Raw genomic sequence first — 23,559 nt, forward strand, 5'->3', positions numbered from 1 at the left:
GTACCTCCTTTGTTTTACCAGATCTTCATCAATTGAGGACTTTCTCTAAGTATATATTTCCCTATAACTTTTCTAAACATATTAACTAAGAGTTGGAAGATAAATTTCCTCCAACTTCATCCATCTATATAACAACCAAAAGGAAATTTCTATTTCCACATGAGATTATTTTTATCTTTATCTGTTATTTACTACTACTTAATCATCCTTTTACATTAAGTATTCCCTACTTATCCCACCTTGATCATTTCTAGACAAGCGTTTAGAGGTTGAAATGAGTAAGTCAGTAGTAATATAACATACATTGTTTTCAGACAAAACACTATCTTAATTCTAGTACATTAGTACAAGACCATATTTAAAACAGTACAAAATAAAAACAATACAATGCATTCATAAATTTATAAATTTTAAAACCAAAGCATTTGAAATATGGGGCCGGAGGACAGTTCCAGACCTAGAGATGACTAGAACAGACACTTCTCTAGGCATTTGTAGGTCCTCCAGTGCAACTCTATGGTTAACTTAGGGTAGCCATAAGTTGGAAACGACTTGAAGGCACACAACAACAACAACATAAAGGGGTCCTTTTTGCAAATGTGGAGGGCCTACTGTCCTGTGATATTGACTCTACATCCCTCTCTGTCCTTCCGTCTCGTTTTCTAGGAGAAGGTCCCAGGGAGGCTGTGCATTTGCACAACTAGCTTGCTTGCTCTTGTGCAAATAAGATGCTAGACCAACTATAGTATAGGCAGAGCTGGGGAAATGTACGTTCTTGAACAACAACGCTGTCGCGGCAAGGAGACGCAGAGACAGGAATGAGGTGCACAAGCTTCCCCACCAGCTTCCTTTCAGGTTTTTTCCTTTCCAGCCAGGTTTCTGGCTGGGCTTTTTCTTGTCATCTTGCTTACATTAGTCCACTGTTTGCCTTACAATCAATTGCTAGGTTATGTGCCCTTTTCTGCAGTGGAAGCAGGATGTGAAGACCAGCTAAGTCAGCATGGATTTATCTATCGGATTATGGATAAAGCATTGTCATCTTGAGAGAGGGTCGAAGTCCTATGGTTTGCCAGTAGAACTGCCACGTCTCAATCTTGATGAGCATTGCTATCCTGAGAGAGGGTCGCGACCCCACAGTTTTGCCCATGAGGTTGCCACACAACTCCATGGGTGTCACCTGGCTTGACAACAGTGCATTCAAAAGCGGTCTAAGAGTCTAGAATTCAAAGATATAGCTGTGTTAGTCTGTAGAATCAGTATGCAGAGAGACCTTGTAGCACCTTTGAGACTCACTGAAAGAAAGAAGTTGGCAGCAGGACATTCTCAAGCACTAATGGCATATATAGGTCTGTCCCTGGCTTTCTGCTCCACCTAAAAGCATCTGAGGAAGTAGACCGAAGTCTAGGAAAGCTTGTGCTGCCAACTTCTTTCTTTCAGTGAGTCTCAAAGGTGCTACAAAATCTCTCCATAAACTAGGAGTTTAGGTGGACTACAAGCTGAACATGAATAATGCAGCAGCTAAAGAGGCCAATGCAGTTCTAGGAATAGGAATGTAGTGTCTAGAACAGTGATGGTGAACCTTTTACAGACCGAGTGCCCAAACTGCAACCTGGACTCCACTTATTTATTGCAAAGTGCCATGTTCCTCTGGCTTTCTAGTAAGAAACTCTGGCATACTCTGTGCTGAGGAGACAGCATGTGTGCCCACAGAGAGGCCTCTGAGTGCCACCTCTGGCACACGTGCCATAGGTTCGCCATCACTGGTCTAGATCAAGGGAAGTAATAGTGCCACTGTATTCTGCTCTGGTCAGGCCCCACCTGGAATATTGTGTCCCGTTCTGGGCACCACAATTCAAAAAGGACATTGAGAAACTGGAGCCATGTGTCCAAAGGAGGGAGACTAAAATGGTCTGGAGACAATGAAGCCCTATGAGGAGAGGCTTAGGGAGCTGGGGATGTTTAGCCTAGAAGACAAGGTTAAGAGGTGATATGACAGCCCTGTTTAAATATTTGAAGTGGTGTCATATTGAGGAGGGAGCAAGCTTGTTTTCTGCTGCTCCAGAGACTAGGGCCCAATGGAGCAATGGATGCGATTCCACCTCAACATTAGGAGGAACTTCCTGACAGTAAGTAAAGGCTGTTCAACAGTGGAAGACACTCCTTCTTCTGAGACTGTGGTGGAGTCTCCTTCCTTGGAGGCCTTTAAGCAGAGGCTGGTTGGCCATCTGTCAATGGGGATGCTTTGACGGAGAGTTCCTGCATGGCTGAAGAAGGGGGCTGGACTGGGGGGCCCTTTTTGGGACCTGAACCCCAAAACAATGGGCTGAGAGAATGGTTTCCTGACACACTTTGCCTATTATTACAACCCTCATCTAACCCATTTTCCCACAGTTCCTTTCTGGTTCCCTTAATACATTTCAAGAAATGCCTCCACATTTGTCCAGCTCTCTGCTCCTCTCAGGCTCCGGCAGCGTCTCCATGTGAGACAGGAACGGGTTGGACTGAATGTCCCTTGGGGTCCCTTCCAGGTCTGTGGTTCTATGGTTCTATGTATTCCTGCGGGGCAGAAGAGGGTTGGACTGGATGTCCCTTGGGGTCCTTTCCAGGTCTGTGGTTCTATGGTACTAGGTATTCCTGCAGGGCAGAAGAGGGTTGGACTGGAAGTCCCTTGGGGTCCTTTCCAGGTCTGTGGTTCTATGGTACTAGGTATTCCTGCAGGGAAGAAGAGGGTTGGACTGGAAGTCCCTTGGGGTCCCTTCCAGGTCTGTGGTTCTATGGTTCTAGGCATTCCTGCGGGGCAGAAGAGGGTTGGACTGGATGTCCCTTGGGGTCCTTTCCAGGTCTGTGGTTCTATGGTACTAGGTATTCCTGCGGGGCAGAAGAGGGTTGGACTGGAAGTCCCTTGGGGTCCTTTCCAGGTCTGTGGTTCTATGGTACTAGGTATTCCTGCAGGGCAGAAGAGGGTTGGACTGGAAGTCCCTTGGGGTCCTTTCCAGGTCTGTGGTTCTATGGTACTAGGTATTCCTGCGGGGCAGAAGAGGGTTGGACTGGAAGTCCCTTGGGGTCCCTTCCAGGTCTGTGGTTCTATGGTTCTAGGTATTCCTGCCTCTATAAAACCTACCATCTCTTATAGGAGAGATGTCTAAGGCTAGCAAAGTGCTGAAGCAGGGATCACAGGGAGCCCCTGGTGGCGTAGTGGTTAAATGCCTGTACTGCAGCCCATTCACTCAAAACCACAAGGTTGCGAGTTCAAGACCAGCAAAGGGCCCAAGCTTGACTCAGGCTTGCATCCTTCCGAGGAGAGAGCTAAATGAGTACCCAGACTGTTGGGGGCAAATTAGCTTACTTGCTGTTCACCGCTATGATCTTTGGAATAGCGGTATATAAATAAAACAAATTATTATTATTATTATTATATTATATTATTATTATATTATTCAAACCCCAACATCTTAGAGTTGTAATCCATCACTGAACCCACTACAGCATGATGGCTCTCCATATGTACAAATCTTTTTTCCCCGTATTCATTTGCAAGACTGGACCCAATGAATCCAGGAGCTTCTGCCCTGAGGACTAAGGAGAAGGTACTCCTCATGTCAGGTTCCACTGAACAGTTTCTGAAAATTTGTCAGTCTTTCTAACATTTGGCCATAAATTGCTAAATTAAGGGCTTTCAAATCTAACTTTCCAACAACTGCTGAGTGAATGCAAACCAATGCCACTTCTAATCTCAATAGCTTTCTCTGCAACTTTTCTGTTATCTCCCCGTAACTCTTCCACCTCAAATCATTATATGCTCCAGTGACACATCCTGCTTCATATGATCAGACACAACTTGTGAGTTTGCTCAAAGGCTTCCAAGACTAAAACAAGCCTCTGAGTAAGAGGAACCTCCAGACTCAGGATCTTCTCCTTGGCTTCACACTACACTCCTTTACACACTTTCATCCACAGTGAACTTTCTTCCCGCCTCCTTCACTGCAAGGACCATTACGCATCTATTTCAACTAATCTTTTCTCAAACTAAGATTCTTTTGCAAAGCCGGAGCTTTGCTTGCCTTGCCTACTTGTATCTTCCTTCAGTCATCAAATCTTTATTCATAGTGAATACCAAGTGCCAGCTTAGTTTTCTCCACACAAAGAATGTCTGTAATCCCTTCCCTTCCAATTTCAACATTTCACCATGAATTTCGAAAGAATTAAGAAGTTGCCTTCTCAGGTTACATACCATACTAAGTCTCTACTCTTTTGTATCAGTTTTGGCTAGACTTCTCGTTTCTTGTGCCAACATTTCCTTGGCACCCAATGGTCACAACATTGTGGACACTGCACATTATCTTTCTAACAGTTCTATGTTCTTGTATGTACTATCCAAGCTCTAAACAAGACAATCTCATAACCGTTTGCTGCAGATGTCTTCCTACTTCAGGCTACTGGAAAACTAGAGTACTTATTTTTATAACTGAATAGTTTGGATTGTTTTGTCACTGTCCCTCCTGATTATATTGCAGGTGGGTGGCCAATAGAGACAGGATATTGGTTAAAAGGACCCATGAAGATGACCTCAGGCTCATAAAAGAAGGAGCACTTGACTCACAAGAGGATATGCTAAATTCTTGAGAATAACTTAAGCAGGAAGGCCACTAATTAAATGCAAGCAAGAACATCCCTGTGTAATACAACAACTACAAATGTGAGCTTCAGAAGACTTCAAGCCACAAACATGTATATATGAGTGATTTCCTCCAGAAAAATTGTAAATCATGATCAACTCTGTCCTATTTCTGCCCATTCATCATAACTGAGCTAGGAAAGTGAATAATTTTGTACATAAACAAATAAAGTTTCTCCCATGCACATTTTAATTCCTTCACCTGCCTTTTTTCGTTCACTAAGATGCATCACAGTTCCACAGAGCTTCAAAAACCAAGTATTACAAATGATGGAAGCTTTGCACTGCCTTGTCTCTTTTTATGCACCTGCCTCTTATTACTTCATTAAGTGGAGTCATAGCCTGCATCCACAATGCACAATCAATGCAGTTTGATAGCTCTTTAACTGCCATGGTTCAACATCCCAAGGTCTGGATTGGTATTTCTTGTGAGAATAATTAGCCTTCTCTGTCAAAGAGGTGCTGGTGCCAGAACAAACTGCTCCATAGGATGGAGGCCATGACATTAAAGCACATCAAAATAAATTATTCTACGTGCGGCAGCAAACATAGGCCTGTTACAGACAGGCCAAAATAAAGCTGCTTCGAGTCACTTTGGAGGCATGGTACTCTCAATGATGCATGAACCTAAGAGCCAAAAGCCACACCAAAGCTGCACTCCAGCCTTAAGTCTGGAGCGTGGCTTTGGGGCGGCTTTTTAGACGCTTAGGAACACATGCATCATTGAAATACCATACCTCCAAAGTGACTCGAGGCAGCTTATTTGGCCGTCTGTAACAGGCCATAGTGCTGAGATGGAAGGGACAGGAGATGCAGCAGACAGTTTTAACACACAGTTATCACACAGATCTCAAAGTGATGTCCACCCAAGCACTTCCAATCCATAGATATGAAGTTGTATACAGTGGGCCCACCAGATTTGCGGTGGGGGTGTGGTTAGGGATACAGGACTCCCATGTAGTGGGAAAACCACAAATTAAAAAAAATATTAATTTGTATCTGAGAGAACACCTCTCTAGGAGTCTACTAGATCATCCAGCACAACTCTATCGTCAACAACACCACTGGAATTAACCATACAATGTGCTGGAAACCTCCAATACCTGAGGAAGTGTTCTCTCGGAATCCTAGGTTCTCTAGGGTAACGGTGGCAAAAGTTGGCCACAGGAGTCATGCTGGAGGACTAGAGAATTCCCAGAGTAGATCATGATGACATCAAATCAGTGATAATCAAAACCACAAAGGTTGTCAAGAGCTTGCAGAGATGGTGGACAGGGAGGGGCTAAGCTGGTATACTGTGATAGAAGGTGGGTGTGGGGTTGTCGGTGTTGTTGGGGAATGGTGTTGGGTGGATTCACGACTGGGTGGGTCACGGGTGTGGGGCGATCGGTGTGGGGGTTGGCGGGCAGTAGGGCGGAGTATCGTTGGGGGTGGGGTGAGGTGAAGAAGGGGTCTTGTGGTATATATGGTGTCGAGCGGTACTTTGTATGGGTTGAGGAGGGCAGGGGGTGGTTGTGGGGAGGGGATATCGATGGGTGGGGGTGGGGGTCGGGGTGGGTGTGGAGGTGGGTGGTTGGAGTGTTGGGGTTGTGTGGTTGTGGGTGCGGTGGCGCAGATGTTCTGTGGGGGTGGGCGGAGACGCGGGTGGCAAGGTCGTGGTTGGGGGGGTGGGGGGGGGTGGAGACTGGTCGGATTCGGGAGGGGGGGTTGGGTGGTGCTAGGGAGTGGGGGGTCTATTGGGGGGGTAACAAGGTTGTGTTATTGGGGGGGGGACGGAGCTGGTTGTGTTGTGTTGGTTATTCGAAGGGTAGTGCTGGTGTGTGGTAATTCTCGTGTGGGTGTATGTTTTTGTGTTGAGGGGACTTGAACGTGTGGGCGTTTGTGTGGGTGGTCTTGGGGTTTGTTGGGGTTGTCTGTTGGATTTTTTTGCTGGGTGGAGGTTATTGGTTAAGGTTACAGGAGTTGGTGTGGGGGTGTTTTTTTGGGTTTCCTGGGGGTGGGTGGGGGGTTGGGGGGGGGGGTGGGGTTGGCATAGGTGGGTGGGATGGGGGGGGGGGTCGGGGTGGGAGGGGCTGGGGTGGGGGGTGGGAACACAGAGAGATGTAATGGGTTGCATGGTTTGTGAGGATATAGTGGCAATTTAATTTGTATTTATTTTTGTGGTGTGGTGTCGAATGAGGTGTTGAGGGGGAGAGTGGTATCTTTCTAATGGTTAGTTCAACTTACCTTGCTAGATTTGTACTATTGTTCAGTAATAACGTTGGTTTGTTCTGATAACTTGTTATAGGTGGGACTGCCTTGTGATTTGTTGTAGTGTGTGGGGGGTGGTTGTGTATGTTTGTAGTATGGGTGGGTGTGGCGGGTCGCTTCCTTGTGCTATGTTGTTTTTGTTGTCTTTGCTTGTGTTGGAGTGGGGATTTACTCCAAAAGGGGTGGGGAGAGGTATAAACACAGTTTTAAAATGAGTGATACTGATTAGAATGAAAAGTGAGTGGCACAGGGCCACGCAGAGTTGTGCAACTAAAAGGGGCAGTAAACTACTGGCGGGTGACTCGGTCGTGGGGTGCTCGTTGTAAATCGCTGTGCCGCGTACATCAGAAAATGATCTTTGCTTTTGTCAGGACTTGGTGTGCTTGTGGCGCAACCACGTGATGCAGCCGTTTGGATGGAGTTGTAGAGTCGAAGAACTCTGTCAGCAGTGGGTGGGGGGGGGGGGTGGTGAGAGTAATGGCTGGTGTGTACGATGATGGGTGTAGGGTGGTAGGGGTTAGGGTGGTTGATGGTTGGGGTGTGTGTGTGGGTTGGGTTTGTGATCATAGTGGGTCGTTGGTTGGGCTGGGTGGTGGGGGGAGGTCTTGTTGTGAGCGTGATGGTGGGGAGGTTTACGCATAGAAGGTAACCGAAGCATATGTGGATGTGGATGTATTGGTTGGGGTGGTATGGCTAGTGGGGGCGAAGTGGTGCTTTGGGCGTGGAGAGTTGTGGGGGATAGTCGACAAACAAGAGTGTTGTGATTGGGGGGTTTGTGGTTTCTCATGTCTCGTCTTTCTCTTGTGGTGTCGATGTGTTGTCGTGTGGGTATCAACTTGTTTTCGAGATGCATTAAAATTGAGAGCAGCTAATTTTTGAGCAGAAAGATAAAAACACAGAAGTCGCAACAGAATTGAAGAAGAGGAGATATCCGCAAATATGAGTAAAGTTAATGGTATGCAAATAGTGGGTGGGCTTTTGAGGTGCGGGTTGGGATTATTGCATTACATATTCTACATACAGCTGTTGCGTAGCAGCAGAACAGATATATCAAAAATCTAACAGTATAACAACCTAGTTTCTATTGTTTCTGTCGTTTTTTTTAGCTCTTCTCGTCATGCGTGTTTTCGTGGCTTTATGTTGTTTTTGTCTCATGTCCTTTTGGTTGTGCGGGTGTGGGGTGTTCTAGCTGTTGTTGTGTGGCATGTATCTTGCGTTTATAGAGCGGGGCTGTGTGGGTGCTGATTGTTGAAGCGGCGTTGTCACGGAGCAAGAAGGAAGAAAAAAAAGAAAAAAGAAGTGAAGATAGGGGGAAGAGGAGTGAGGGGTGTTAGGGGGAGGGGAGGGAGGGAGGTAGGGCACGGGTGCCCCCGAGGCATGGGGAACAAAGAAGCAGCAAGTGGGGTAAAGGCAAACAAGGGCATGCGAGAAAAGGAAAGATAGGAATATAATAAAAACACCCCCCAAACCCCGCGAAACACGCGCGCCAGAACAAAAAGAAGACAGGCGAAGGAAACAGGGAACAAACCAGGAAAACCGCAAAAGGGAGCAGCAAGAAAAACAAGAACGGGCCAGGCGGCGGCGAACCAGCAAAAACCAAGCCAGAGAAAAAAAAAACACAACCAAAAAGAAAGCAGAGAGGGCGGGGGGGGCCAAAGGAGACTGTGCGGGCACGAAGGTGAGCAGGTCAAAGTGTCGGGGAGTGGATGTCGCAAAGGGGGGTGGCCAGGGGCAAGCCGCGGGATGAGGAAGTGAGCAACCAAGGGCAACGCAGCAGGGGGCAGCGAGCAGGAAACCGACCCAAGCAATGAAAAGCACGCAAACCAGGCAAAGCGGGAAAACGCCGCCCACGCACCGCACAAAACCCGAAAAAAGGACAAAGTGTGTGTGGTGTGGTGGCGCTGTTGGGGGCCCAACGAAAAGAGGCGTGTGCTCGCGGTGGAAGGGGTGATGCGTGTTGGTGAGACCAACAGCGAGCGCCGGGGAGGGGGAGGGAGCACAAGGCGGGGAACGACGGGGAAAAGGCCAGAAGCAAAGCCACGGCAGGAAGAACCAACGTAGTGAGCGGGGGAGCCAGCGATGTTGAACAGCCGAACACAAACAGGGGGAAGACGAGGAGGTAGGGGTTAGGGGGTTGAGAACGGGAAGCGGGAGGGGGGGGAAGGCTGACGGATAAAACAGCGGCACACGGGAGGCACGGAATATAAAGGTCGGGAGTGAATGAAATAGACATGGGAAAGCGAGGGGGGGCCAGCGCACAAGGAAAGGATGGCATGCACCGGGGGAATGAAGGCGGACAGGCGCGCGGTGACATGGGATTAGTGCGGGTGGTTGACAAGCCGGGGGGGGGGACATACTCCGGGGAGGGGGGCGACCAACGAAGACAGGGGGGGGGGCGGGTGTCTGTGGTGGGGATCAGACGACGAACGGGGGGGCGTTGCAGGCTGGATCGAATGGGAGGTGGGGGTGTGTGGCGTTGTAGGGGGGTTTGTGCGATTGATAGGAGGTGGTCGAGCGGTGGGGTCGGGTGGGGGGTGGGGGGGGTGGTGTGTGTGGGGGGGGGGGGAGGGGAGGGAACACCACCAAAAAGACGGCGCAGCAGACGCACGCCAGGAAAAAGCAACCACGCGGGAAAACAGAGGGACAAAAGCGCCAAACACAAAAAGAGCGCAGAACGACGGGAGAACCGCAGGAGGCGACAAACGGGGGCAAGGGGAAAGAAACACACAACAGAGCAGGAAAAAAACAAACGACGGGCGAAAAAGGCGGGAAGCACAGCAGGGGCCAACCCAGAAGCGGCGACAAAAGCGAACGAGCGAAAAAGGGCACGAAGCCGAAAGGACCCCCGCACCCACGCCACCAAGACCGAAAAAACCCGCCCGCCAGCCAGCCCGGCCCCCAAAAAACCCCACGACGGCAGCCCCCGGGAACCCACAGCCAGGCCGCCGGGCGCGGCGGGAGAGGGAACCGACAAACCGCGAGAGCCACCGGGAACGGCCGAGACCAAGCCAGAGAGAAAGCCGAGGAGGAGGAGGAGAAGGAGGAGGAGGAGGAGGAGAGGAGAGCCGGCAACCAAAACAAACCCCCGCCCAGACAGACGGAGCAAAACCCACAAAGGCCCCGCGAAGCAAAGAAGGCGCGGTAAGGAAAAGGAGGGGCAGCACCGGAACGAGACGAGGGAAACCCCGAAGGCAGAGGGGGGAAAAAAAAAAGAGCAAAGGCGCCAGGGCGCCGAAAGAGACCGACACACCGGAGCAGGGCGCCAAGCCAGAAAGCACACCCCGGAACGCCAGCAGACAAAGGCCGGAGAAAGCCAGGGCAAAGGCCAAAACAACGAGGGGCACAACACACAAGAACAGCAAGGAAGACGGGCGGGGGCCGACAAGCAACAAGAAGACAGACCCGAACGCGAAAAGAAACCGGCAGAAACAGAGGGAACGAAGCCAACCCAAAGCCCCGAGAAGAACAGGACGAAAAAACAAAAAAGAGCCCAACAAAGAAACCGAAACGCACAAAACAAGAAAGGGAAACAAACAGAAAAAAAGAAAGACGACAAAGGACGCAAAGAAAAACCAGACGACGACCCACACACAGACAAAAGCCGGAAGGGCCGGCAGAGCCGGCAGAAGCAAGCGGCGGAACAAACAAAAACAGAGAGCGGAAAACCCAACAGGGGGAGGACGAGAGGCAAAGAGAATAACCACCAAAGGGGGAGCCAGGGAACGGAAAACCAGAACGAAGAAAAGAACAAACGGAAGCAGGCCGCGCAGAACCCACACGAAGGAAACACACGCAGCAACCCGCAAAGGGCAACGGGGACACGCAACACAAGGGCGGGCAACACAGGCAAAAAAAGAAAGAAAAAAAAAGAAACCGCCCGGAGGAAGGCGAAGGCAAAGAAAAACGACCGAAGGCAACAAAGACAAGCGCCGCAAACAAAGGCCAAAAACCCCAAGACAGTGGGAAAGAGCACACGCAGAAGGGAAAGAACACCAAAAAACCAACAAAAAAAGCAGGAACAACGACAGGGAGGGGAAAGCCCGAGAGGAAAAGCAGACAACCACGGGCCACCGGAGAAAACCACAAAACAACCGAGAGGGAGACACCCGACCAAGAACAGCAAAACGCAAAAAGCGGCCAAAAAACCGAAGCAACGGCCAGAAAAAGCGGGAACAAAAAACAAAAAACAAAAGAAACAGCGCGAAAACCAAAAGAGGGGCCGACACAAAACGAACCAGCGGGGCCACGCAGCCAACCCACACCACCGACCCGGCGGCCCGGAGAGGCAAGGCACACAGGCAACGGACCCGAAAACAGCGGAGCGCGCAGGAGCGAGAGCAACCGAAGGCCAACAAGGACAGGGCAGCGGGGGGCCAGCGCCGCAAAAGCCACAAACCCAGAGACAGAGGGGAAGGCACACGGGCCGGCAGAGAAACGAAAGCGGCCCAGCGCCGCAACCAACGCCAAACACGCAAGCAACCACCGAAGACCCAAGGGCGGCAACAGACAACGGGACCCCGAGAGGCACGCAACAACAACGCACCGGCCCGCGCACAGGGCCCGCCCACAAACAAACAAACCGACACGGCCAGGGAGAAGGACAGCAGGGCAACGCGGCAGCCCAAAGGGGGCGGCCAGCCACCCGAAAAGCCGGAAAACGAAAAAAAAGGCAACGGCGGCAGGGCCGCCGCCCAAGAAACGGACGCAGGGGCGAGAGAAACAGGAACCAAAACCCCCCAAAAACAGAGAAAAGCCGCAGCGCAGAAGAAGCGCGCAAAGAACCAAAGAAAACACCCGAAAAAACCAAAAACGAACGCCCCAAAAACAGCCCACAGCACAGCAAAAGACCAAGAAAACCCAAAGACACAACCCCGCAGCCAGACAGCAAACGAGACGACGCGAGCAGAAAGAAACGACGCGACAACACAAAAAACGCACCGACGCCACAAGGAAGCAGCGAAACGCAGCGAAACAACGCACGCACGCAGCCACAGGACGCCAAGCACAAGCACGCCCAAAACACCGGGAAAAACAACGCACGCGGCCCCAGAAAAGCCCCGCCAGCGGCCCAACCCAAAAACACGCGGGCAAACACGCAACCCAAAAGCCCGCACACAGCACCGGCACCCCCCAAAGACAAAACGCCAAAAGACCAGCGGGGCACCGAAAACACGGCGCCAAAACACCAACCGCGCCGCCCCCAAGCCGCCAAGCGCCCGGCGCCCGCACCGCCGCAAGCCCACCAAGCGGAGCCCCCCCCGCGCCCCCGCGCCCAGGAGCACGCCGAGCTCCCGCCCCCCGCGGGCCCAACCCGGCCACGGCCCCGCGCCGACCCCCCGCAACGCCGGCCGCAACCCCCCACAGCCGCCCCGCCCCCCCCCAACGCCCCGCCACCGCACACCCGCGCCAGCGGAACCAGGACCAACCACCAAACCCACAACGCGCCGGCCACGACCGGAAAACGGCCCCCAGCCACCCGACGACGCGAAACACCACCCCAGCACGGCCAAACCGGGCAAACCCCCCCCCACGCCGGCAACGCCACCACAGAACCCCACCCCAAGGACCCGACAGCCCGCCCCCCCCACCCCCCCGCAGCCCCAACCCAAAACACCAGCGCCCACCCCCACCCACAACCACCCCCCCCCCCCCGCCCCAGGGAACAGCACAAACCAGGCAGCCCGCAAGCGCCAAACCCGCACCCGCCCACCGGCAAGAAAGGGCGCCCCCCGGCCCCAAGAGAGGGCCGACCGCCGGAGGCGAGCCCGGCACACAGACAGGAAAAAACGCACCCGGCGGGCAGGGGAAAGAACGAACAGCAGAGGAGAGGGCGCCGCCGACACGACGCCAGGGAAACACCCCCCAACCCGCGCGCCGCAAAGCCGAACCAAAACCAAAGACCACGAAAAGCAGCCCAAACAGCCAGACCAACCCCGCGCCCGCAAAGCCAAACCAGAAACCACAACCGAAAACCCCACAGCCGCCCAACCCCGCACCCCAAAGAAAAACAAAACAAAAACCAACCCCCAAACAGCCAGCCAACCCGCCGCGCCACCACCGAAACAGAAAACCACAACCGAACCCAAACAGACAGCACCCCGCGCCCCCCAAACCGAAAAAAAAAAACCAAAGAACGAAACCGCCCAAACGCCAGCCAACCCGCGCCCACCCCAAAGACGAAACAGGAAAACAACCAAACACCAAACGGCAAGCCAACCCGCCGCCCCACAAAGACGAAACCAGAAAGCCACAACCGAAGACGCCCAGAGAGCCAGCCAACCCGCGCGCCCGCAAAGACCGAAACCAAAACCACAACATAAACCCCAAAAGCCACCAACCCGCGCGGCCCGCAAAAGACCGAAACAGAAACCACAACCGAAAACCCCCAAAACGGCCAGCCAAACCGCGGCGCCCCAAAACGAGACCAGAAACACAGAACGAAAAACCCAAACAGAGCCAGCACCGCGCGGCCCGAAAAGCGAGAGGAACAGAGAACCACAAGCGAAAACCAAAGACCGGCCAGCCCCAACACGCGGCCCCCCAAGACAGAAAACAGAAACCACAGACAGAACACCAACGGCCACAACCACGGCGCACCCAGAAGACAGAAAACAGAAAACACAACCGAAGGACACCAACACGCCGCAACCCGCGGCGCCCGCAAAACCAAACCAGAAACCACACAGAAAACCCCAACGCAAGAAAACCCCGGCGCCCGCAAAGACCGAGAAACAAAAACCAAAACCGAAAACACAAACGGCCAGCCAACCCGCGCGCCCAAAAGACGAGACAAGAAACCACAACCGAAACACCAAACGGCCAGCCAACCCGCGGCGCCCCCCCAAAGACAGAAACCACAAAACCACAACCGCCCCAAGACGGCCAGCCAACAAAGCGCCCACAAAGACAGAAACAAACCACAACCGAAACCCCCACAGCAGCCACAAACCCGGCGCCCAGAAGACCGAAACAAAACACAACAAACCCAAACGGGCCACCAACCCGCGAGCCCGCAAGAAAGAGACCAGAAACCACAACCGACCCCAAACCCAGCCAACCCGCGCCCCAGACCGAGACCAAAACACAACCGAACCCCAAACAGCCGCCAAACAGCGAGCCGGCGCGAGCGGCCCCCCAAACGAAACCAAAACAACAACCGAAACCCCAAACAGCAGCCAACCCGGCCGGCGCACAAGCCGCCCCAAACAAAACGACAAGACAGGCGGAAGGGGAAAAACAAAAAACGGAAAAGGGAAGAGGGAAGAACAAAGGGGGCAAACCGCGCAACCAGGGGGGGCAGCCCAAAAACCCCCCAGCCACCCCCGCCGGCACCAGCAAACAGCCGCAAACAGCCCAAGGACAGACACCACCCGCGGAAACCCCAAAAAACGCAACCCAGCGCAAAAAAGGCGGCCACGGAAAACACCGGGACGACGGCAAAGGGCCGCCGAGGGAAACCAGCCACCCAGCCCGAGCGCGACAGCAAAAAACGGCGCCCCCGCAGAGACACAACGCAAAGAGGGAACACGGCAGAGCACCGCGGAAACGGGGCGGCAGCAACAGCCCAAGCCCGAACCGCGCCCAGAAGGCAGGGCGCCAACCAGGGGAGCGCCCGCCGGACAGCAGACAGGGCCAGGCCGGGGGAAGGGGCCCAAAACACACAGAGCCAGCCGACCAACAAAACACACGAGGAAGCCGGAGAAACCAGACAACCGAGCACGGCCAAGGGCACGCAACCAGCGGCACACACGCGCCGCACACAAGGCCAAAGGGGCGGACGAAAACCAAAACAGCACGCAAGAAAGAAGAGCCAGGCAGGGGCACACCGAAAGGCACACACACGGGCGAACCAAAGCAGAGCAAACGCAGACGCGGAAACGCCAAGCAGGGCACCGGGAAGCCAACCGAACGGAGCCGAGGGAGAAGAGGGGGAACCGAACGCACGGAAAAAAAAGCAAACAAAACCCGGGGCCGAACGGCGCGACGCGCAAGCGGGGAACAAAACCAACAACCGAGAGCCAGAGCGGAAAGGCCGCGCCAACGCGGGGCGGCAGGCCAAGCGACGCGACGCAGAAAGCGACAAAGAACACAGCAGAGCGAGAAGCGAAGCGCGAGGGAACGCAGCAGGCAAGGCACGAGCAACCAACACCAGAGGGCAACCGCAAGCAACAGGACACCCGCGCGCAAGACAGCGAGCAGAGGAACGCAGCACCGACGCAACCAGAACGCCCCCGCGCAAAGACAACGAGAGCCAGAGCCAGAAGAAAGCCACGACGCGACGGCGGCAAACCGCGGCCACGGGCAAAACACAAACCGACAAAGAGGAAAAAACAGGACGAAGGGACAAAGACAAAAAAACCCCCAAAAACCGCAAAAAAAACCGAAAAACGGAAGGCACCGCAGGCCGCCGCGCCCCGCCCCAACGGGGGGGGCAAAACGACGGCCCCACGCCGCAGGACGGCAGACCGGGGAGCACGACGACGACGCACAGACCGGACACGAGGGCAGGGAAAAAAAGCAAAAAAAAAAAAGACGGGACAACGCAAGGGCAACGAGGCGCGCGGAAGCCACACACACGCCGACGCGCCGAAAAACAGACCAAACAGAAAAGGAAGCAAGACACAACAGACCCCCCGGCAAACCCCGGGGGGGGGGGGGGCGGCAGCGGCGCACGAGCAACCCGAAGAAAACCAGAAAACAGGCCAAGGGAACAGCGCAAGCCGAAAAGGCGGGGGCAAGCCGAGCGCCGGAACGGGCCGCCCCCGAGGGCCAAAGACGGGGGGCAAAGGAACGAGGAGGGAGCAAGAGAGAGGGGGGGAGGGACCGGGAAAGAAGCGCCGAGCAGGACGCGAGAGGGGGAAGCGACGACGCGCGAGAGATAAAGCACGGCAAGCCAGGAAAGACAAGAAAGACAAGGGAGCGGCGGCAGAAAAGAGGGAGAGACGGAGCGAAGCAGCACGAGACGACAGCGCGACCAGCGAGAGCAGGAGCACGGCAACAAGAGACCGGGCGAAAAGAGCAAAGAAGAAGGCGCGCGGAGAGAAGGAAGGAAAAAAGACAGAGGAAAAAAGACAGGAAAGAAAAAGAAGCGCAGGAAAGAAAAAGGGCGGAGCGAGGGGAGAAAGAGAAGGAAAGGAGCGGCCAACGCGGAGGAAGAGAAAAGGAGAAAAGAGAGACCAGAGAACAAAAGCCGAGCAGGGGAGAGAGAGAGGGAGAAAACAAAAAGACGAAACAAAGGAAGCGAAGACGAAGAGAAAGAGCGAGAGACAACGAGGAAGAAGCAGAACAAAGGGCAAAGCAGGGAACAAGGGGAAGAGAAGCCGCCGAAACAAGGGCGGGGAGCGCGAGCGCGGCGCAGGGGAGAACACGGGCAAAGAAGAAGACAGCGGGGAAGCGCAAGAAAAAGAAAAAAGAAAGAACGGACGCACAGGGAGGGGGAGGACGAAAGCGAAACCAGCAAAGCGCGACAAAACCGGGACCGGGCAGCACACGCGCGCAACCAAAAACAGCAAAAACCACCGCGAAAAAGCGGCGGAAAACCAGCAGAGCCCAGAGGCCAAAAGGAAACAAAGAAACACACAACAACAACAACAACAGGGGAAGGCCGCAGGCGCCGCAAGAAAAACAGGGGACGACAACGCCCCGCCGAAGCAGCGCAAGAGACGGAGCCGAAAAACCGCCCACAGCGCAAAAAGCAGAACCAACACGCCGCGCCGCACGCAAAAGAAACAAAGCTGGCCACGCGAAAAGCGGGCGAACCAGGCCCCGGGGGGGCGCAGGACCACCGGAGGGAAAGGAAGCGGCGGGACGCCCGCCCAAACCCCGAACCGCGGCAACGGACCCACAAAAAGGGACGGCCGCACGGACGCGGGCGCAACAACGAGCACCAGCGCGCAGGCGCACGCGAAAGAGGGAGCAGTCGACACGAGAAACCGCCAGCCGGCCAGCAGGGACAGCCGACGCCAAGGAGAGGGGGACACACAAGGCGCCAAAAGAAACGAAGAGCGCACAAACACAAAGCCACAAGCCACACAGAGCAAGCCAGCAAGGAAAGCGGCAAAACGCAACAAGGCGCGAGGAAGCACGGGGGGGAACCACAGAAGCAACACCACAACAAACCACCAAAACGCGCCGCGAAAAACACAGGAGGGCCGCAGCAGCGGCCCCAGGCGGGGAACAGGGACAGAACCGGAAACAGCAGGACCGGACCCAAGAACCGGCAGAAACACAAGAGGCGCGAGGCGCCACGCGCGGACGAAAGCACGCGACCGACCGCAGGAGCGAAGGCGAGACAAACAAACGAGAAGCCAAAAAACGGACGACGACAGGGCCCGGGCAAAAAGGAAGCAGCCGGCCGAAGCCACACGCCCCAAAAAACAAAGGGGCAGGGAGACGGCAGCCGCGGCAGCCAAGAAGCACACCAAAAGCGGGGAAGAACGCAGGGGAGACCCAACGCCCCGCCGAACAACCGGAACAGACAGCCGGAGCGCCGCGAGGCGGGCGGAGAGCAGCGACAGCACAACCGGACAAGGCACGCAGGAGACAAAACCACACCAGCACGGGGCCAAAGCGACCAAGAACACCAGGGAAAAGCGCAGCGAACCAGAAGCGCCAGCACAAGGGGGGAGAACCGGGAAACCCACACCACACAGGCGGAAAAACCCCGAAGAAAACAAAAAACGGGAGAAGAGCCCCCGGGGCGGACAAAAAGCAAACCGGACAACACAAAGCACAGGGACAAAGGGCGCCCCAAGCCCCCAGGAAACAAGAAAGACAAGAAAACAACGAGAAAACCAAGAAAAGACAAAAACAACCGAGCCAGAGGCAGCAGCGGCCAAAACGGAGGCAAAACGCAAAAGCCGCGACACGGGGAAAAAGGCGAAAACAAGAACAGAGGCCCCCCGCCGGCCGGAGGGACCAGCAAAACCCCGAACAGAGGGGCGCGGGAAACCCAAGAAGCCGCCAAAACCAGCAGAAGAAGACACAGCCACAAAGAGGCCAACCGGACGAAAGAGACAAACACCGGAAGGCCCAAACAAGACACCAGGAAAAGGGAAAGGAGGCAGCAACCGAGGGGGGCCCGACCACCGGCCAGAGGGGGCACGAGGAAAGGGCGGACACAAAGACCCCACAACGACAGACCAAAAGGAGGAACGAGAAGGAACAGAACAGGGCAGCCGGGACGGCCAAACCACCGAGCACCACGCAGGAACAACGCCGAGGCCACACGGCACCAGGGCGAAGACAGGAACAGGACGCGAGACACCCCCAGAACAGACAAACACAGCCGGGAGACCGACCCCAGCGACAGAGGCAGCAGGGACCGGGGACACCCAGACAAAAGACACAACGCACCGACGGGCGGAGGCACACCGAGGCGGCGCAGACCACCCCCAAGCAGACGAGGAGGAAGACCAGCAACACGCAAGGCAAAAAAAAAACACCACAGGCAAGACGCGACAACAGGAAAAGAAGGAACAGCAGCACAAGAGAACAACCCCCAGCGCAAAGAGGCCCCACACGGCAGAGAAAGGAGGAAGACAGCACAACAGACCAGGAAAACACCACCGAACCCAAAGGAGGACAAGACACGGCCCAGAACAGCACCCCGGAAGCGACCCGAAAAACCAAACACGAGCAAGCCACGAGGCCAGACGCGGCAGCCAAAAGCGACGAGGGACAAAACGAAGCGAAACACACGCAACGGCCGCAAGCCGAACAAAGCGACCAACAACAAAAGCGCCAACCCAGACCGGCCGAACAAGGAAAGCGAAGAACGCAACCGAAAGCCCCCCACGGCAAACGCAAACGGAACACCAACGACGGGGCAAGCACAACAGCGCAAAAACGGGGACGACGCGCGCGAAAGAGAGAACGCCAAAAGAGCGAGGACCGCCGGACAGGCAACAGGAACAAGCCGACAGCGCGGCGCAAACAGAACCCACCACAAAGACGCAAGGAAAGGACAACCAACGCGAACAGGGAAGAGGAGGGGTAAAAGGGTCAGGTGGATGAGAACGGGGAAAGCAGAGAGGACACAAAAAAAAAAATGGGGGGCGGGACGGGGTGGGGCCAAGGAAGACCGCACAGCCGCCAACGAAAAGAAAGAAAGGGGAGGGAGGGAGAGACACAGAAAGGCAAAAAAAGAAAAAAAAAGCCACAGACACCGGGGAACCAAAAAAAAACAGGGCCGACAAAACGCACAAGCACGGAAGGCAGCGGAGACGACAGAAGACAGGAAAGCGTGCAATAAAACAAGGCGCGACCGGTAAAAGAGAAAAGAGGCGGAAGAACCAAAGAAAAAAAAACAAGAAGCAGAACTGTCTTAAAATGTACACAAGGCGTAGAAACATAGAGGGAGAAAAAGAAGCAATGACACAACGAGAGAAAGAGGAGGAGAAGAAAAATGAACGAGGAACAGTAAAGAAACAAACACGAACGAAAGAAAAATAAACCACCGCAAAGACAGGGGGACAGCGCCGAGCCAAAAAACAGACGCACAAAAGATACCGAAAACTCGAGAGCACAAGCACACCCCGCCAACACGAAGCCAGCCAAACAACAAAAAAACCAAACATAAAGAACAAAAAAGCAACAGAAACAGCGAGGAAGCAAAAGGGAGAAAGAAAAGAATAGCAACCACCCACAGCAGAAGCAAAACAACAAACGAGCGAACGCACCCGGCAGAACGCCCGCTACACAAGAACAAAACAGGGCCCCAAGGAACGAAGAAACCAAAGAAAAAAAACGGGGAGAAAAGGCGGGAGAGCCAGTGATGGGAAGTATGAGATGGGGAAGTATTATAAAGAAGAAATAACGGCGGATACAAGACAACACAACACTCTACCAAAAAACACCAACAAAGAGGAAAAGATGCAAGAAACACAAAAAAAAAAAAAAGCAGAGGGGAAGAAGAGGAGAAGTGAACACAACGACAAACCACCTCGCTAACAGGGAGAAAGCGGGAGCAAGAAGCCCACACCACACGCAACGAGAACGAGAAGCAAGGACAAAGTGCAGGGCAAGCGGGGAACGCAAAACGAGGCGCGGCGGGCACGCGAGACAAAAAGAAAACGCGAGCCCCACGCCCACACACAAAGCAAAAAAAAACAGAAGGGAGGCAAACCAGAGGCAAACAAGACAAAAGGCGAGGCGGGCGGCCGCGCCGCCCGCCCCCCAGCAGGGCAAAACAACCAACACGGCCCAAGGACAAACAAACCGAAACCACAACCAAAAACAGAGCCAGGGCGAGAAAAAGCAGCCAAACACGGCGAAACACAAAGCAGGGAGCAGCACGGAACGGACAACAAAACAACAAACAGGAAGCAACAAAAAAAGAGCGGCAGAAGGCCCCCGCGGAGGACACAACGAGCCGGGCCAACCACCGACAGAGGGACGGGCGGGCCACAACGCAGACGCCAAAGGGCACAACAAAAGCCCGACAGGACGCGCGCCAACGGACCGCAGACGGCACGCCAGAGGGGCACAGCCAGGCCGGCAAGCACACCGAGGGACACGAAGCGACCGGACCAGCAAGAGCAAAGCGACCAACACCCCGGACGCAAGCAAACGGCGCAACGGCAAAACAACAAACGCAAACAAAACCGGCCAAAAAACGCAAGAAAACCCACCGAAGCAGAACCAAAAGACGGAACACAAACAACACAACACCCGACAAGAAAGAACGCGCAAAAACAACAGCAACCGGCACACACCCAACGACCAAACGGCAACCAAGGAACGCAGCAAACACCAGGCGGCGGCCAGAAGGCACCCAGAAGCCGGACGGCGCGCAACGAAAGCCAGACAAAGAACAAAGGGGGGGCCGGCAAGGAGGCGGACGAGCCACCAACAGGGCACACAGAGGGGGGGGGGGGGCGCGAGACAGGCAAAAGACCAAGGGCAGAAACACACGGGAGGCGCAGCGGCAACCACACCGAAGCGAAACGAAAAAAACGCGGCGAACACGACAAACCAAAACCCACAAAAAAACGAAACCCAGAAACCGGGACAAGGAAAAAGCACGGCAAAAAGGGCCAGCAGGCCCAAGGGAAGACGGACCCAGCACCCAAGGGCAGCAAGACAAGCAACCGAAAGGGAAGCAAAACCACGAGACCCAAAGAGACAAGGACGCGCCAGGAAACACGGAAAAGCGGCACGGAGGGAGGAAGGGACGAGCACAAAAATAAACGAAGAGCAGGGGCGGAGCAACAAAAAAAGACGGCGGAAAAGACAAAGAATAAACAAAACCAAAAGAAAAGCTTGGCGCCAACGGCAAATCACCAAGTATCACAAACAGGGAAAGAATGAAAAGCACCCAGACTCAACGAAGGAACAGAAAGAACTGAGTAAGAAAGCAAAAAAAGAGGAAAAGACCGCAAGAGAAGAAAAAACAAAAAAAAAAGAAGGGCGGAGAAACGAAAAAGAAAATCCCCCCCCCCCACCCCAAAAAACGCAAGCGGGGCACACAGAACACACAAAACAAAACACCAACACAAAAGAAAACAAAAAAGAAAAACCCCACACACTATTGCGTGTGTGCACGGGGACATAGAGGGGACGGACAGCCCAGCTCCGCGCGAGCCCCCGGGACAAAGCCAAAGGAGCACACACACACACACGGCGAACACGCCGGAAAAAGCAAGGAACGCACGCCCGAAGGAGCGCGACCGCGAAAAACGCGGCACCAGCGCGACCCCGACCCGCGAACGCCCGCCCAAGGACGCCCGCCCACCGCCCGCCCAGGCAAACAGGCAACCGGGGAGGGAAAACAACCGGGCCCGGAGCACCCCACAACGCGGCGGCGCGCACGGCGCCGCGCCGCAAGAACGCACACACGCAAGGCGAAGAGAGGGGGAGAGAGAGGGGGGGAGGGAAGGGAAAAGGGGACACACCCCGGGGAGAAAGCGAAGAGAAAGAAAAGGGAGAGGATGAGGAGCCGGACGGCACGAAGACGGCAAAGCAACCAGGCACCAAAGGCAAGGGGACGGGGCAAACAACGAGAACAACAGACAAAAAGGGCGCGGCAAGGCGAGAGCAGGAGCGAGCCAAAGAAACAAGAGAGGAGGGAGACACGAATAGAGGAGGCGAAACACGGGGGAAGCCCCACCGAGGCGAACGCGGGATGGGACGAAAAAAAAAAACAAAAGCGCCCGAAGAAAGCGCGAGAGGCAGAGGCAACAACGGAAGGCACGCAAACAACAAAAGAACAAGGGGGCCAGTCGAGGCAACGGAACTAGGCAACAAACCGGGCAACAAGACGAACAGGGGGAAAGGAAGCCCCCAACCCGACAAGGGGCGGCGGGCCCCACATGACCTGTGAGACGGGCACAAAAACAGTACGAAAACGCCAACCCCAAAGAGCACCCGGCCAGTACACTAACCAACCAGACCAGCAAGGAGAAATAACAAAGTGAAAGAAAAAAAGCGAAAAAAAAACAAAAAAAAACAAAAAAAGTGAGAAAAGAGAGTCGGATCTTCCTCAAATCTCGAAAAAAAGAAAAGGCAAAAGAAGCCGGACGCCACCACACAAGGGAAAAGAGAAGTACACAATTTACCGCACAGAATCAAATAACACAAAAGAAAAAAAACCACTCTACCCAAACAAAACAAGGACCCACCAACAGGATAAATCAAAAGCATAAAAAGAGCATATAGAAAAAAAAATTGGGGGAAACCCACACACCACACCCCACACACCCACACAAACCCACACAAACCAAAAACCCAACAAAAAGCAGGCGGGTGGTGGAAAGAAGGGGGGGGAGACATCCCCATCTCTCTCTCTCCCACGGAATAAAGAAAGACAAAGAAAAACCAACAGAATAAGTGGTGGAGCGAACCAGGAAAGAAACAAAACCAAACAAAAGAAAAAACAAAGACACAAACCAACCATTCAAAAGAAGTGTGGAAAGAAACACAAACGCCAGCGTCTCACCGTCACTCAACACACAAAGTGACCAATCACGCACGGCTGTCGCACCGTCTCCAACACGCACCGCCTCAACCACACCGCTTCTCGAGAGAGGCGGGAGGAGACACCACGCTGTCAAGTGATCGGGGAAGCTCTGCGCTCACCTAAAGAACAGCAACTAAAAAAAGAAGAACACAATGTGTTTCAAGAGTACAACGCGAATCGACGCTACAACTCGTTACTACAAAAAACAAACAACACCACAAAAAGAAAACACACTCAAGGTCCCAAACAGGCAAGAGAACATCGAAAACACACACACCCACACAAAACAGAAAGAAGGCACGAACAGGCGCAGCAGCGACACGAGAGCAAAACAGAAGAAAGCACACAAAAAAAGAAAGAAAACCAAAAAGAAACAAAGAGAAAGACGAGGACAGGGCAAAGGAAAGAAAGAAAGGGAGAAGGGCGAGGAGGGAAAAGGGGGGGGGAAAAAAAAAAAAAAAGTACGGGGGAAAAACAAACAAAAGAAAAGCACCAAAGAAAAAACGGAACAAAAAAAAAAGAGAAAAAGAACAAGAAGGAAAAACGGGCGAAACGAGGGACACAAATCCAACAGAGTGTGTAAGGATACAAGAGAAAAAAGAAACGAGCAGGGGGGGAGAGCGCAAAGGACGAGAAGGGGCAGAGAAACGGAACGGGACAGGCAAAAAGGGAAAAA

The 23,559-nt window shown here is 53.9% G+C and overlaps 1 protein-coding gene across 1 annotated transcript in view; it reads left to right on the plus strand.

Moving 5' to 3' along the window:
• Window positions 1–23,294, plus strand: part of LOC121930860 (serine/arginine repetitive matrix protein 2-like) — a gene marked incomplete at its 3' end in the record, with an annotated part of 30,877 nt that extends 7,583 nt beyond the window's left edge. Inside the window, exons 2-6 of the mRNA XM_042467796.1 lie at window positions 10,942–15,919; window positions 16,006–17,654; window positions 17,804–18,919; window positions 19,880–20,695; window positions 23,174–23,294. Coding sequence (XP_042323730.1) covers window positions 10,942–15,919; window positions 16,006–17,654; window positions 17,804–18,919; window positions 19,880–20,695; window positions 23,174–23,294 — 8,680 coding nt within the window. The remainder of the gene's footprint in view (window positions 1–10,941; window positions 15,920–16,005; window positions 17,655–17,803; window positions 18,920–19,879; window positions 20,696–23,173) is intronic.
• Between the last annotated feature and the right edge of the window lie 265 nt (window positions 23,295–23,559).

The sequence above is a fragment of the Sceloporus undulatus genome, chromosome 5 (genome assembly GCF_019175285.1).
Source record: "Sceloporus undulatus isolate JIND9_A2432 ecotype Alabama chromosome 5, SceUnd_v1.1, whole genome shotgun sequence".
NCBI lineage: Eukaryota > Metazoa > Chordata > Lepidosauria > Squamata > Phrynosomatidae > Sceloporus > Sceloporus undulatus.